We start from the raw sequence: 16,791 nt of genomic DNA on the forward strand, positions 1-16,791 counted from the left end.
GGTACTGTCCTCTACAGTTCATCACCATTTCATTTGTATTCAGTACCTTCCTATCTGGTCATCGGTTTATGCCTTGTTCTCATTGGTTAACAAAAGTTCTCTGGCACAGAATCGCATCACCCAAGTGGGCGTTACCCATCTGCAGTGAGTGACAGCTGGCACAATCCTCAGTGTAAAGGGATTTGATGTCCTTAGGTGAAAATCACTGCAAAATAGCAAGCAATTAAGGCCCCTGTCATTACTGTGGATAATATTTTATTACTGCAGGGCAGGAAGTCACATTTAGCATTGGCGCAATACAGACCTGTACATACAAAAAGCAATATAGTAAATCCTTAGAAAATACCTATGAATTAAAAAAAAAATTGTCAGGATTCATATTTTAGCTGCTTATGTTTAAAATGAGCGTATCCTCCATTTTGTGTGGGGCCATTCTTGTGCCTGACTGCACACAGGGGTGATGAAAGGAGGCTGATCTACCTCAGTACCTGTGGAGCGAGTTCCTTTTTCAGAGTTTCAGAGCTGCCATACTTCAGCGGGTTTCCCAGTATTGCATTCCAGCGTGGATTCCCGATCGAGCCGGCTCTAACAAGTGCAGCTCTGGCGCTCATCCAGTGTACCGGTGAACTCTTCCTGATGGCGTGCTGCCAGCCTGGTCCCCTTGCACTCTCGGCAGGCTTGGTGTTCAGGTTTGCGTGTTCAGATTTAAAAAAGAAAAAAAAAAAAAAGTACCTCTATACACATGGTCAAGAGTGAACCTCCAGCAAAGGCAATGTGAAGGCTGCTATATGTCTGCCAGTAACCATGGCAACACCAATCGCCTGTTAACTGCTAATATACATTTACATTTTTTAGCTATTTCTACCGTTAATGCTGGGTTTCTAATGCCTCTATTTGGAATTTCAATTGCACTCATTAAAAAAAAAAAAGGCAAATATATTACATAGCTTGGGCTGGACAAAAGATTTAGGCTGTGAGGTCTGAAATGAATAAGGATCATTCGATGCCAATCGTTTATCGTTGCCCTCCTGATTGATTGTCAAAGAAAATATCTTCCTTTGTCCGCCGACAGAACTTATATATCCTTTGGATCTGTTAAAAAAAGCGCATGTTTTAGTGCATTTAAATTAGGTAATGGGTTTGAATTCCTGATCTGCGTGACTACTATCTGAACGTAAAACTACAGAAATAATAATTCTAGAGGAAAAGTTACTTTAAAAAGGCTTTAAAATGAAACCAGATGTTCCGTCCTGTGCACGCAAATGTCATTGGGACCATGGCCATGTGTATGTGAATGACTGGTATCTGTGATTACCTATGTGTGTGTTTTCCTGTGTGTGTGTGTGTGTACATGTGTGTTTCCCTGTGTTGTGTGTATGTGTGTTTGCATTTGCCTGTGTGTGTACATGTGTGCCTCTGTGTGTTTCCCTGTGTTGTGTGTGTGTGTGTGTACATGTGTGCCTCTGTGTGTTTCCCTGTGTTGTGTGTGTGTGTACGGCTCGCACCTCTTGGTGATCAGTGCTCCAGTTCGTCAGGCTGCAGGTAGCTGGAACAGTCTGTGATCTTCTTCACCTGGTTCACACTCAGGGTCTCTGAGCACATGGGACACACCGACTCTGTCTCCAGCAGCCTGAACCCCACACAAACACACACACACAGGCGAACAGACGTACACGGACAAACACACACACACACAGGCGAACAGACGTACACGGGCAAACACAAACACACACACACAGGCGAACAGACGTACACGGGCAAACACAAACACACACACACACACACAGGCGAACAGACGTACACGGGCAAACACAAACACACACACACACACACAGGCGAACAGACGTACACGGGCAAACACAAACACACACAGGCGAACAGACGTACACGGGCAAACACAAACACACACAGGCGAACAGACGTACACGGGCAAAAACACACAGGCGAACAGACGTACACGGGCAAACACAAACACACACACACACAGGCGAACAGACGTACACGGACAAACACACACACACACAGGCGAACAGACGTACACGGGCAAACACAAACACACACACACACACAGGCGAACAGACGTACACGGGCAAACACACACACACAGGCGAACAGACGTACACGGGCAAACACAAACACACACACACACACACACACACACAGGCGTACACGGGCAAACACAAACACACAAACAGAAAGGATTGATTCAGACTGTGTAGGCAGTAGTCATTGACAGAATCCCTTGTGTGTGTGTCAGATTTCGCTGCATTGTGGGGACTCACGCAAGGAACTCAGAGTGCAGTGCAGGGAAGTTGCAGTGAGGACACACTGACCAGTCCTCCTTCACCATGTGACGACCCTGCAACAGCAAGCAGTGTGTGGTTATGGGACAGTGGCCGTACACAGTAGGGAAGGGTGTGTGTGTGTGTGATACTCACCGTGGCGATGCAGTAGGGAAGGTTGTGTGTGTGTGTGTGTGTGTGTGTGAGAGAGATACTCACTGGCGATGCAGTAGGGAAGGTTGTGTGTGTGATACTCACCGTGGCGATGCAGTAGGGAAGGTTGTTCTTGCACCCCGGGCACAACAGCTCACATTCGGGCAGCATGAAGCTGCAGTACGGACAGGGCGCCGTCTCCTCCTCCAGCTCTGAAGTGTCTGGGCGTCTGAGGGAGGGAGGGAGGGAGGAGAGGGAGGGAGGGAGAGTGGTGTGAGACGGAGGGAGAGAGGGAGGGAGAGGGGTATGTGTTGGAGGGAGGGAGAGAGAGACGGGGAAGAAAGGGGTTTGGGATGGAGGGACGGAGGGAGGGAGGGAGATGGGTGTGAGGCGGAGGGAGGGAGGAGAGGGGTGTGGGATGGACGGAGGGAGGGAGGGAGAGGGGTGTGAGGCGGAGGGAGGGAGGGAGAGGGGTGTGGGATGGATGGAGGGAGGGAGGGAGAGGGGTGTGAGGCGGAGGGAGGGAGGGAGAGGGGTATGAAACAGACTGAGGTGAGCAGAGCTGGTTTCCTGTCTGGTGCAGTGCCCCCAGGTGAGGCGGGCGGGGTTGGGCACGCCACGCTCACCGGACCATGGCCTCGATCTTCTTCTTGTACTTGGCGTCGATCTTGTTGCGGTACTCGGGCCGCATCAGCATGGCGGCGAAGCTGAAGGACGAGTTCTTCAGCCCCGCCCGGTGACACTCGATCACCGCCGACGTCAGGATGGGCACTATGTCTGCAAAGAGAGAGATCTCATTACATCTATCTGGCAGGCGCTTTTATCCAAAGCGACGTACAATTGCATACTGAAGGGCACTGGAATAACTACAAAACAGGTCCGATAAGGTACAATACTACTTATGTAACAGTTATTCATAGCCGTGAACACAGTAAATCCAGTTTACACAGGAAGCATAGGCTAGGTCAGAGAGTAATGTCAAGTCAAACTAGGAGGCAAGACAGCCTTCTACCCTTTCTACCCTGTTACCCTGCATAAGAGGGAGCTCAACCCTGTCAGTCAAAAACTTCTTAACATGCTGTGTAACTGCACTTAACTGTCTCCGGACTTTTTTAAAACTTTCTGTTGATGAAGAGACATGAGGTCTGTAAGGTCTGAAAGATCGAGTTGGCGGGTGACAGGTGCAGGGAAGAAGATGGATGGATGGATGAATGGATGGATGGAGAAAGAGAGAGACTCACGGGAGGGGAACTTGCTGATGTTGTTGGACACTCGAATCAGCATGCGCGCCCCCTTTAAGTGATCGCCCCTCTTCACGTGCACCTGCGGGGTAGAGACAGCAGGTGAGGCGGATCCTGAACCACAAACGCCCCGTCTCCTGAGCGTCCGGTACAGGGATGCCACCGCTTTCAAGAACGGGTGGATTATGGGTAAAGAAGAGGCCTTCCCAACCTTGACCAGGATGTAGCTGTGGAGTATCATCAGGTTGGTGGCCATCTCCGCTGGGATGCGGATGTTCTGGGTCTGCAGCTCGGTGTACATGCTGAAGAGGACGTCGTGGGCGTTCCTGTAGTTTCCTAAAACACAGTGAGGGGTGTTTATTCAGGGTCACTCGACTGCTAGCCCCCTCGTGAGGAGGTGGATCTGCAAAACAATTCATGGAGCCGTTCCAGGTTTTACTGCTGGTGCAGTTATCCAGCTAACTCAGGAATCCTGATGTGTGATACAGGTCCCTGGAGGACGAAGAACAGTATCGACAGACAGACCTGCGGACTGCTCCTCCCTGGCAATGATGATGGCAGTCCGAGCCGCCTCTCTGTAGTGCTTCAGGGCCATGTACAGCCGGAACAGGTACTTTGCATCCTGGGTTTAAAAAAAAAAAAAAAAAAAAAAGTCACGCTCATCACAGTGAAAGCTGTCAGTCAGGCTCTCCACCAATCAGCTAACACCAGGCCACAGACACACGCTCTGTATCCCCAAGGTGGTCACATGCTCGCCTGGCCACCCCACCCCGAATGTCCACCCGCCCGTGAGATGGGCATCCCCAGTCCAGACCCGCCGTGTGCCTGTATTGCCACGTACAAACGGGGCAGGGCACGGTTTTGAGCATTATTAGCGAGCAGCCTAGCGGCTGTACTCACATCTTAACTTTTTCTGTGTCTGGGGAGAGGGGAAACTCCAAACCAAAGCAGGCCAAAGCTAAACGGAACTACGGAGAAAGCTGCCTAGCGTTAGGGTTAGCGTGCGTGTAATGAACTCCGCCAGCAGGTGGCAGCAGTCCCAGGCGGCTACTCACAGCGATAGGCTAAAGGCGGGCCAGCGTGAAAATGAGCGTGACGAGAGAGATGAGGAAATGGATTAGAAACACAAATGGGAGTCATGGCAGAAATCAGGTAATCCACAAGACGGGTACAGCCTACGAACAATGGAGAATCGGTGAATGTCAAAACGCATGCGATTCAAGTCTGCAGTGATTGTTATTCACTAGCACTAGCATGAGGAGTTACTGTTATGGCATTCCACCCTCACTATCTTTGGCTTAGCTTTACTGAGCAGGTCAATGCAACACAATGGAGGACTCCAATTCCCTCTACATGAGGAGCAACCAACCCTGGACATGGAGAGCCACAGGGTTTGCTGGCCTTTAAGTGCTGAAAGTAGGAAAGCCAGCAGACCCTGCTGCTCTCCAGGGCCAGGGTTGGGGATCTCCGCTTTAGCCCTCAAGAAGTGGCTGTCAAACTGCACCGGCAAGAACAATGAAAAATTGGATAAGGCCAAGGCGCTGTGTACCTTGGGCATCCCATCACTCTCTCCCATCAAGTAGTCGATCAGCTGGTTCGTCAGAGCTTCGTCCTTGGCCTGTCCCACCTGGGGCGTGACGGCAATGAAAATCATTGCAAGGAGTGTTAAACGATGACACAAAAGTACAGATTTGTTCATATCCTGTCATACCCCGTTAAAGAGCAAACAAGCAGTAACGGAACTTACGGTCTCTATGGCCATCTCAATCGCCAGGTTGTCCTCGGTGTTGGGACACTTCAGGAAGTGCTTCAGGGCCTGAGACAGACGAGTAGGGAGGGGTGAGGGGGGAAGTGTAGGGTGTGGTGTGGTGGGGTGGGGGGCAGGGGGCAGGGGGTTCACAGACGTGCGTGTTAGAGGTGAGCTGCATTAACATCAAATTATTCAACGGTGTCTGTAGAACAGCATGCACTGTGCAAGTAATCGGGCACTACTGTGGAGAATGGCTCACAACTGCTTCGGTGCTGCATGAATGAATGTTGAGTTGAATAAATGCAGGAATGAATCCACCAATGATTCACCAGTGAATTGATTAATTAATGAAGAGTTAAAGGATGACTCACCCGGCTGTACTGGCCACACTTTTGGAAGAACTTGCCAGCTTGCAGGTGCTTCTTCTCACCCTCAAAGTACAGGGCGATGCTCTGGTAGTCCTCCATAGTGGCGTCAGACCCTGGCACGGGAAAACACACACAGCCAGCGTTGGGCAGTGGCACACGCATGCACACACGATACACACACACCATACCATACAAGCACACACACCATACACACACCCACACCATACACACCGCACACAAGGGCTTACCGATGATGTCAGCGTAGACCTCCATCTGGCTGTGTTGCTGAGCGAGCTGAAAGGCCTCGTCGTTGCACTTGGACAGGACCAGGAACTGGATGGCCGATCCGTAGTCACTCAGACGCAGGAAAAACCTGAGCCGGAACGGACAAGAGGATCACCACACAGTTATCCAATGAAACCACTAAATGGTTTCACTGAACAGACAAGGACATGCTCCTTTGAAGACTGATTGATGAATACTTGGTAGGGCCAACCAAATGCTTTCCCAGGGGTTAATGTTCTCATAAAGGGACACACCGTAACCTTTGAGACTGGCCCACCTGTTGGGGCGAACTCTGCAAAACGATCGCGATGAATTAAAGAAACGTTGACGGCGGGTGTCCTGACCTGGCCACCATCTTGGCTCCGTCGATGGACTGGGTCTCGCGCACGATGCGCACGGCCTCCTCGGGGTTGTTGAGGTGGTCCAGCTGCACGCGGATCACGTTGTCCCAGTCCTTGGCGCTCTCGTACGCCACGCCGGCTTCCTTGTACCTGGCAGGAAGTGAGCCGCAGGAAGTGGGGCGTGAGCCGCAGGTGTACACTGAGCCCTGGCTACGATGAAGGGAGATCTCTGAAGCAGCATAAAAAGAGAGGGAGAGAGGGAGAAGGAGGTGGACAGGTGTGTCACCGGCCTACCTGCCATCCGCCTCCTTGGCCTTGGCGTACTGCAGGTGGATCTTGGGTGAGGTCACCTGGGGCAGGAGTTCCCCCACTTTCGCCCTGAGAGAGACACAGGTAGAGTCCAAAAGTTAGCTTGTGTCATTCACCACAGAGTCATCCTCAGCCGTGCTGGACCATGGTTGTGCCATTCACCACAGAGTCATCCTCAGCTGTGCTGGACCATGATTGTGTCATTCACCACAGAGTCGTCCTCAGCTGTGCTGGACCGTGGTTGTGTCGTTCACCACAGTCATCCTCAGCTGTGCTGGACCTTGTGTTTCACCAGTATCTCGCTGTGCTGACCGTGGTCGTTACCACAGTCATCCTCAGCTGTGCTGACCAGCCTAAATAAGACATTACAGCTGTACCCACAGCCTTCACACTACACAGCTGGCCATGCAAGCTGACCCCTGGGCACAGCTCGCAACATTCTGCATTCACAGCGCGGAAGCTTGCAGGGAAAGCTCTGTCACGACGCCTCATAACGGAGTCCTATTCATTGGGTTTCCCCAAAGGAAAGGAGGGGATAGAGGCGCTGAAGCGGGGCCGGGGGGTAGAGGGCTGCGTGTGGCCCCGTCGGGGAGGGCGGGGCGCTCTCACCAGTTCTTGCAGCGGATGTAGACGGAGGCGGCCTTGTCGTAGTACTGGCCCTTCTCGTACAGCTGAGCTGCCTCCGAGAATTGCTGCGCAAACGAGAGAGAGGGCAGAACGGGGGGTTGTGCTTTTTGCTGGCTGCTTCACTCTCACTGCAAACCAGGCCCGTCTTACCAAGTTTTTAGTCCTGTAATTAAGTGTTTTAGTCTCGCAATGAAGTGCTTTAGTCTTGCGATGAGACCTAAACTCTGTTCTTTTCTCTCGAGTAGAAAATATTTGCTTGTTTGAAGTCACTTTTTGCTTGACAAGTGAAATTGTCTCACCCCATTGGCAAGTCTTGAAATAAGTCACCTCATCAGCAGTCTTTTTGTCTTATTTGGCAAGAAAGTAATAGAAATAAGACCGTGATTCTAAATATAACACTCAGGCATTCACTGACCTTCATGCTCTCCAGGATGGTCCCGCAGTCCTTTTTCAGCAGCCTGCTGGGGTGTTTAATCGCCTGATTGGCCCCTCGACGGATGTCTCCCATCCTGATGGACATCCGAGCCACGCCCCCTAGGCAGGCCTCATCATGCTCCTGAAACTAGGGAGAGGGGGGAGATTCATTACCAATAAAACTCCGGAAACAGGAGCGGCCAGGAAACTTCATACACAGACAGACGCATGTTCTCACACTCGCACACACACAAGCAGGAACGGTAGGGATAGAAGCATTCACCTTGTTGTCACCAGTTATTCCTTTTTCATAGTGAGCCAGTGCATTCACATAGTCTCCACTAGAGAAAATGCACAAATCATTAGACAGAACATGGACCAACATTTTATAAATTCAAGCAAATCCACAAAATGCAAAACTTGTGCAGCTGTTGTTAAAGTTCAGAGTCCTCCCATTTCAGAAGCCCGGTTTAAACAGAGCCGCCAGATGAGGAGGCGTTACTCACACAAACTCCAGCTGCACCGCGTACTCCTTGGATATGAAGGGAATCTGTGTGGGGGCCAGTCTCTTAGCCAGCTGTAGCGCACTGTCCCAGTGCTGGAGGTCTCTCCTCATCTGGAGCGCACACACACACACACACACAAACATGCACGCACGCACAAACGTATGTACACACAAACACACAAATTCAATTATGTAACGTAATTCTGTTTTCCTGCACAGCCATATTGTGAAATAAGGAGAGAGATTCAGAGACGGAGATGTGAGGGTGGGGTTATTCGCACCTCTAAGGCGGCGATGGGGCAGGTGGAGGCCAGGTAGAGATCCTGGGCTTGGTTGAAGTCGTTGGTGAACATGGCCAAGTGTCCTGCCAGCAGGTTCTGGTCCTCGATCCCCTGAGAGGGAAAGGGGTGAGACACGGCGCTCTCCTAAAGCTGAGGACTCTGCTCTGAATGTCGGTGGGGGGGGCGGGGCCTACCTTGATCCCCTCCAGTGACATCACCATGCCAACGTTGCGCACCATGCGATGCACGCGGATGGCCAGCTCCACCTCCATGTGGTGCATGCAGGCCCGGCCAAGCTCCGCCCACGAGTCCACGTTATTCAGGACCTTGCACAACTCCCACGCCTCAGAGAACCTGCCGCACACACACACACACACACACACACACACACACACACACACACAACACACGTACAGGCATTCGCACGTACACACAACACACGTACGTACACACTCACACACACACACACACACGTACACACAACACACACACACACACACATACACACAACACACACACACACAGGCAAAAAGACGTACACAAACCAAGACAGACAAGAGAGGTGAGAGTCTATAGATTAATATGCAAATACAGATATACACAGACAGACAGACATACGCACACACACACACTCTCTCTCACATGCACACACACACTCGCACTCACACTCAGACACGCACACACATACACATATATACACACAGACAGAGCCCAGGTGACCGCAGACTGACTGACACACATGCGTGAGCGTGCTCGTACCTCTTGAGCATGAGGACCTGTGGGAGTGAGCACGCTCAGTACCTCTTGAGCATGAGGGCCAGTGGGAGTGAGCACGCTCAGTACCTCTTGAGCATGAGGGCCTGTGGGAGGGCGCGTGCGAGCTCGGCGGGCGGCTGCTCCTTCCAGTTGCCGTGCAGGAACCCGTGCGTGCTCAGCACCACGCTGCTCGTCTTCCCGCTCGGCGTCTGGCACGTCAGCTCCCCGTTGTACAGCAGCAGGGGCTTGTGGGAAAACGGCAGCTTGGTGGCTCCCGCCAGGATGATCTTGGAGCCTGTGGGAAGGAGGAGGGAAGGGACCATGAGATCTGGCAACCCTGGACGAAGCACATGGCCAAGGTGTGATGTCACACAGTAAGTAGATACTGGTTTATTTAGCTTTGTTTCACACAAGGTGGTGTGGTCTGTAAATGTAACGAGTCTGGCAGGTGTGGTCTGTAAATGTAACTAGTCTGGCAGGTGTGGTCTGTAAATGTAACTAGTCTGGCGGTGGGGTCTGTGGACGGCACAGTGTCCTACCCTGGATGGTGTCCTTGTGGAAGACGTAGGTGTAGACCTTGTCGTCATCGTAGGCCACGAACACGCCCTTGTCCATGGCCCAGTTCTCCCACAGGACGCCTTTGACGGTGGGAGCGAAGTTGGGGATTTCGTACACAGAGTCGTTCACCTGAAAAGGGGAGAGAGACAGGCTGGTGAACACAGGCCTCCGCGGCTTACCCAGAGGTCCGTGCGGCGGACGCGGACGCGGGCGCGGGGAGGCGAGAGTCTCACCGGGCAGTACAGGAAGCCGTCGTTCTTGTCGTCGATGAAGACCAGCCGCGTGCCGTTGGGGTCGGGGCACAGCTTGCGGATGCCCAGCGGGTGCCGGTGCTCGTTGACGTACTGCCAGTCCTCGATGTAGAAGCACTGGATCACGCCGGTCTGAGCGGACGGACAGACAGACAGACGGACGGATCACAAACAGCGCGGCCACTGCTGAAACTGTCTCACGCGTGTGGCGCACGCGTACTGCTCTGGACCAATCAGGATTTGTTCCTTACGTCGGCGCCGTAGAAGAGGAAGTCAGCGGTGAGGGCGTGGGTCAGGATTCGACACTTGTCGTCCCGACCGGGGAACAGGCGCGTCTGTCTGTCCTCCTGAACCTCGTGCTCCTCACCCTCAATCTGAAGTGGAGACACATGCATGCACATGCACACGCGCAAGCATCCACACATGTACGCAAGCATGCACACAAACATACACACAGCTAGGTTGTAAGTGTGACCAGATGAATCTGCACCCCAAAAATGCACACATCACGCAAGCACACACACATACGCACAAAAACACGCGTGTGCATTGCACGCACACATACGCACACACGCACACCTGCACTCACCATGTGAAGCTGCACCTTCCCCTCAAACAGCGCAGCCGCGTAGTCAGAGTTCAGACACATGCTGGCCACAGTCCCCAGATACTCTGTGTCCTTCAGTTTCTCCACACCTACAGTCAGACACATCTTTCATTACCTTAATAACCACACTGAAGCCGGGGGGGGGGGACCGTTTTTACTACTCACTTGACAAAACTTAACAGACAAAATGTACATACTCACCACCGTCTCCAAGAGCATAGAACCATGCACGGTTGTTCATTCCCACGGCAACGTGGTCTGGTCCAACGCCAATGAAGTTGGGCTCTACCTCCACTTCCACGGCGATAGGGGACTCCTGTGGGGGCATGAGGGGTGAGACTCATGGGATGGGCAGCTCTAAGACTCTGCTATAGTGTGTGCGTGTTTGCGTGCGTGCATGAGTGTGCATGTGTGTGCAGGTGTGTTTATGTGTGCATGTGTGAGTGTGTGCAGTACTTCTGCTGTGATATATGTTGTCCTGGACATAGCTCAGAGGTTTGTGTTGGGACTCACCCCCTCCACCTGGTTGGCCACGGTGACCTCCAGCAGGGAGGTGAGGTAGGCCACCCTGGTGCCGCACGTGTCCCCCAGGATCGGCAGCTTGGTGAGGAACACGTGAAGCGTCCCGCGCTGGCTGGAGATCGCCAACAGCTGCCCGTCATCCGTCCAGGACAGCTGGTCCAGTCCTAACGGACACACACACAAAGGGGGGTGAATTTACTGCTGTAACAGTCTTCCAAAGCCTCAGGTATACAAGCAACAATTAATTAATAGCTCAGAAATTCAGCCTAAATATTTGACCTGAATAAAAATAAACCAACAGGCATTTTTTGAATGCCTTTTTTAATTGCATGACGCATTTGAATACTTGCCCGTTTTGGGATAAGCACTACAAGGAATTTAACAGGCTATGTTATCACCTCCCTTACCTTTCGTTTCATCATCCAGGTTGACAATGGCATACATTTCCTTCAGCTCGGTCAAGTCGTGAATCTTGATACTGAAACAGGAGAATGAGGAAAGATGAGTGACTGACATCAAATCTTTAATCTGAAAAAATTATTTTTAAAAACACACAACTGTGATTAACTTTAACAAAAAAACATGTTCCAGGCCGTGCTGGGCCATTTATTTTAAACCAGCAACCATGGTTCGTTAGCTTAATTTCTCTCACTGTTATGGGACTACAGAGCGTTGTCATTTTATTACTGGGTATTTGCTTCCGGAGGAGGGAGTCCATCGGCGCATTTACCAGTTGTCTCCACAGGAGGCAGCCTTGTTCAGGGACTGGGAGATGGCGATGCTGGTCAAGCTGTCCTTGTGGTTGTGGGCCTGAAAGAGCTCCTGGCCGATCTCCCGGATGTGCGTGGAGATCACCACGAAGTAGCCCTGCGAGAAGCCGATCATGATGTAGCCGTCTCCATACCTGTCCCACAGACAGAGAGACAGGGAAGGGGAAGAGGAGGGGAGAAAGGGAAGGAGGAAGGGAGAGGGGGATGGAAAAATGGAGTGAGGGAGAGAGAAATGTCAAAAGAAACGATCATTTCAGAGACAGTAACGGGTTTTGAAAGTAGCGAAAAACGAAGCGGGCGTCACTGTACCCCAAGCGGTGCGAGCGGGCTGCTATGGTCGTGGGACTCGGGGTGGCGCTCGCGGCGGGCGGCGATGGCGGTACGTGACGGAGCAGGAGAAGTCTTACCAGCGGTAGGCGATGATGGTGCCATAGCGCTGCTGGAAGGCCAGCTCGATGGGGTTGTCCGGGTCGTTCAGGTTGAAGAGAAACAGGGTCTTTCTCCCAACCACCACGCTCACCTGTGAGGATGGGGGGGGGGGAACGGACCCGGGTCAGACGGTTTTTGGCGCGGCTGCGAAGCCCGTGTCGCCGTGAGCGACGCGCCGGAGCCCCGCTCACCGTGCTCTCCCCTGGCGACGCCCTCTCGTCCGTCTTCATCACCGAGAACTGGACGTCCGTCGGATCCGACCGCACCTGGGTCTACAGGAGAGTAACAGACACTCAGTGCGCTACACCAGCGGAACACGTGGACTGGAACACACACACAGGTAAATAACATAAGCGCTATGAAACACGCGTGCACGCACACACAAACACACAACCAGGCACCCAGAAAGGGAACAGAACCAGAAATGTATGACATCCGTAACACATACAGCAGAGGGCAATGGAAGGAATGAATGGAATGAAGGGAGTGAGAGGTGGAGCGCATGAGGAAGGTGGAGGTGGGAAAGATGGGGTGAAGCAGCGAAGTATCGGTCACCTGCCGGATGGTGTCCCCCTCGTGGTTGCTCACGGTCACGTTGCGGTCCTCGCTGCCCAGCGCCAGGAGGTTTTGGGAGCTCCAGCAGCCGCACGTGATCCGCTTTGTGTGCTTACCTGCACAGCCAAAAAAAAAAACGAAAATCAAACACCTCCCCCTCCCAGAGACAGCCTGGGCCACACTCTTTATTACATTACATTACATTATAGGCATTTAGCAGACGCTCTTATCCAGAGTGACGTACAACAAGTGCATAGGTTTCATGATGTAGAGGCGCAAAAGAAACACTAGAGTGAAGTGAATCACCTCATCAATCAATTTAATCTTCATTCCTCAGTTTGGAATTCCTGATTGTAAATGCCGATTTGACTGCTTTACAACTCCATTCCTCAGTTTGGAATTCCTGATTGTAAATGCCGATTTGACTGCTTTACAACTCCATTCCTCAGTTTGGAATTCCTGATTGTAACCGTCAGGTAGACTCTGCATTGGCGTACCACACATTGATGCTGCATAGCAGTGTCGTACAATGGTTGGGCATTATGTTTTATGTTTTATGACTGAAAGGTTTGATTCCCAAATAAGACGTTGACATTGTGCCCCTGAGCAAGGTACCTAACCTGAATTGCTTCAGTATATATCAGAACTGTATGCACAGTACTATGTAAAAAATGTTAAAGTTGTGCAAGTCACTCCGGATAAGAGCATCTGTTAAATGTCTGTCATCTAAACTAATCTAATCACTATGGCCAGATAACACACACCCAACTGAACAGCTGAGTCGCAGAGGAGTATTATGCAATGAGGCAGGAGATTCCTCACTGCCTGAAATCAACCAATCGTGAACGGGTGGTACTGTGACCAATTGCGGTACGCCCCACAGGACTTCCGCCCACAGTTTCCATTTACACGGTTAAGAGCGAAGGAACGCGAAGAGCAAATGCTGACGAGAACAGGCCATTCAGCCCATTCGGGCTCATCATTTACGAGTCGAAGAAGAGCCTGTTTTGAGTGAGTTACAATGACAGAGAGACCCCGAGTTACCCAGGACAGGGATCTTGCGTGACGTCTGCTGGTTGTAGATGAGCAGGTTGCCCTTGGCAGTTCCCACCGCCAGCAGCGATGCAGTCTTCGACCAAAGGATGAAGGACATTTGATCCCTGCAAAGATCACAATGCACTGCTACAAAAAAAAAACCCACCAAAGGGCTGAATATGCAACCGGACAGCCCTTAATGTTACAAAACACAGCAGCACCGAGTCTGCATTGAGCCTTGCCACTGCACAGACTGCAGAAGATGCGTCACGACGCAAAGGGTACCACACGCTTTGCTTGTGCAGACAGCCATAGTCATTCTTCTTTTACTGTGCCACTGCAAGATGTTTTAAATTTCCGTTCTAAGTTCATTGAGCCTCTGTAAAATAACTCCAATAAATGTGCACTTGATACCATACTGTCAATGGTCGCTTTCCTACTTTGAGCTCACAGCTTTAAATCGGCAGCGATAATTCACAAATGGGACATAATGAATTACAATAACTGCCATTGTAATTGGAAGGATCATGTCATTCGGACGTAAAGGAGGGCAAATGCTTCCAGGCACTGACCTCATACCACTGTCAAGCTGAGATGTCTTGTTGACGTTGGCATCCCACAGGTAAATACTGCTGGACTTGTCAGCGATGACAGCCAGCGTATCTCCATCTTTATCCCAGTCCATTGCCAGACACCGTCTATTCGGGAAGAGTTGGACAAAGCGTTGTCATGCTCAAGCATTGCCTTCTTATTTCTAATGCAGAAATTAAAAATAATTTTAACCTGCGCGTATGCTACTTGGATAAAACAAGCAAGTTGGAATGAGAATATTCAGACAATAATTAAACAAGGGTTACGGAATAACAAGTTTCATGCTGTAAACAGATCAGATGCAGCTTTCTAGTATTTTCACTCACCCCGGCAAGTTCAGTTCATTTCTCCTTTGGCCATGTCGATCAAATATTTTTACCGAACTGTCAGGTCTTAAAAGAGAGGACATTCATTTTTAGACATATAGCATGACAAGCTACAAGATTTAGCGACTGCTTTTACATTTTTAGAAATTATAGACTAATAAGCACATAGCTTATGAAGCATCCCCATGCAGTCGCATGCATACAGTTAGACGCTAAAAAGACAAGAAACTAAATTGACGTTGGCTACGACGAGATGGCAGCAACTTAAGCGTCTGTTGAACTCAATTGGCAAGGTCGCTGTCTACTAACAGATCGTTGATCACAGTCCATAACCCATCTAGCTAACTTTAAATCTACAACGAACAACCCTGCTAACTTACCCAGCAACAGCGATATAATTCCCTAGTGTCTTCTGCCACTTGTACTGCAAACAAGATCCTTGCCAAGCTTTCTCCGAGAGAGTGAAAACACGCTGTGAGAAAAACAACGTAAAATAATCTTGATATAGAATTCGCTAGTTTGTAACGTTTGTGCAAATTACAAATGAACCGACGAACTTGAATCACGACTTATTAGATAGCTGATGCTGCTAGTTCGCTAGAAATGTAAGCTAGCTACCTTTAGCTAATCCACTAGTAGCCTGCGACCATTTTAGGCAATGCTACATAGCATCCACTACATGGCTATATGAATTACACCCTATCAAATAATAGGCAACATCGTGGAAAATAAAGTGGATATGAAATACAATTATACGCTTTACCTTCATTTTTGCGTTATGCAAAGACCTTCACCATCATTTTTTCTTAATAATATCCCAACATGCACCACTTTACAGCGTCTGCATCACCCATGGCGACCTAACGGTAACAACCAATCGCGTCGACATCAAACAATATGAGTTCATGCACTTCTGGGACTTGAAGTTATTTGGTCTGTAATCGTCAGGAAATTCTACAAATCACAATAGGCCTATTTCACAAGATGGCGTCAAAAACCGGATGTAGGGATACTTTGTTTCCGGTTACCGTTGCTACGGACGCAAGTCTATTTCTGACAGCGAAAAATTGAGCCTAAACAGCGACATGTGTTCTCACAGTCCCTGATAGCTCTGCCAACGTTCACTGTCCGATGTTATCCGCATTGTCAGTGAACGTTAAGCGGTCTAAACTGGACAAGGGCTATAAATTCTTTTTTGAGAAGTTTATATTCGGTTATGAAGGTAAGTATAACGTTAGCTCTGGTTCACCAGAAAGCTAAATAGCTAGCTTGCTAACCACATCAAGTTAGCCGATTAAAGAGATGTTTCACTTCGACATAACAAATTCTTTTCTGGAGGCGACTCCATTGTGTTTTCGTAGCGTGAAGCAACATCTGCTGTCCGTTAACAGCGTCTCTGTTCCTCTCGGTTGTCCCGAAAATGAATGAATAGGGAGCCTGACAACTGTGAGGAAAAGCGATTCTGTTAACATTGACGGTCAACAGGGGAGGCAAATGCTATGCAAGTACAATGTTAGGCTCCACAAAATTACTTTATTATACCGAAGTGAAATATCTCTGAATAAGTTTTGTACTACTGTTACTATTTTGTGACATGTTGTTTGTGCTGTACTTGTTCTAATAAAGATTTATATTGCTTGTCAGATCGCCTGTGTGATGGTGTTCAGTTCACTACCGAGCTGTTTGTTTTCATCGCTGATAAAAACTACCCACACATTTTTAAATCAGCTGATATATCTTAAGTTGGCTTGTCGCGATGTCAGTCAATACATTTTGTAATTACAATTAACAACTAAAATAAACGTGCATCTGCAGTTTCAACATTGAATATCCAA

At 50.0% G+C, this 16,791-nt stretch overlaps 1 protein-coding gene across 1 annotated transcript; it reads right to left on the bottom strand.

Moving 5' to 3' along the window:
• Window positions 1-238: 238 nt before the first annotated feature.
• On the bottom strand, window positions 239-15,952 carry wdr19 (WD repeat domain 19). Its single transcript, XM_064334924.1, has 37 exons — window positions 15,720-15,952; window positions 15,337-15,428; window positions 14,957-15,022; window positions 14,612-14,737; window positions 14,049-14,164; window positions 13,005-13,120; window positions 12,641-12,721; window positions 12,428-12,540; window positions 11,981-12,154; window positions 11,658-11,728; window positions 11,242-11,414; window positions 10,930-11,044; window positions 10,711-10,817; window positions 10,373-10,495; window positions 10,104-10,253; window positions 9,852-9,999; window positions 9,400-9,607; window positions 8,751-8,910; window positions 8,557-8,667; window positions 8,277-8,386; window positions 8,054-8,111; window positions 7,772-7,918; window positions 7,339-7,421; window positions 6,715-6,798; window positions 6,424-6,570; window positions 6,043-6,167; window positions 5,798-5,907; window positions 5,424-5,492; window positions 5,226-5,303; window positions 4,202-4,298; window positions 3,888-4,012; window positions 3,677-3,758; window positions 3,062-3,212; window positions 2,541-2,664; window positions 2,283-2,359; window positions 1,506-1,630; window positions 239-1,092 (listed from the first exon to the last, which is right to left on the bottom strand). Exons 1-36 carry the CDS (start codon window positions 15,723-15,725, stop codon window positions 1,516-1,518), a joined length of 4,038 nt encoding a protein of 1,345 aa, XP_064190994.1. The 5' UTR covers window positions 15,726-15,952; the 3' UTR covers window positions 239-1,092; window positions 1,506-1,515.
• Window positions 15,953-16,791: the final 839 nt, after the last annotated feature.

This window comes from Anguilla rostrata, chromosome 5 (assembly GCF_018555375.3).
Source record: "Anguilla rostrata isolate EN2019 chromosome 5, ASM1855537v3, whole genome shotgun sequence".
Lineage (NCBI taxonomy): Eukaryota > Metazoa > Chordata > Actinopteri > Anguilliformes > Anguillidae > Anguilla > Anguilla rostrata.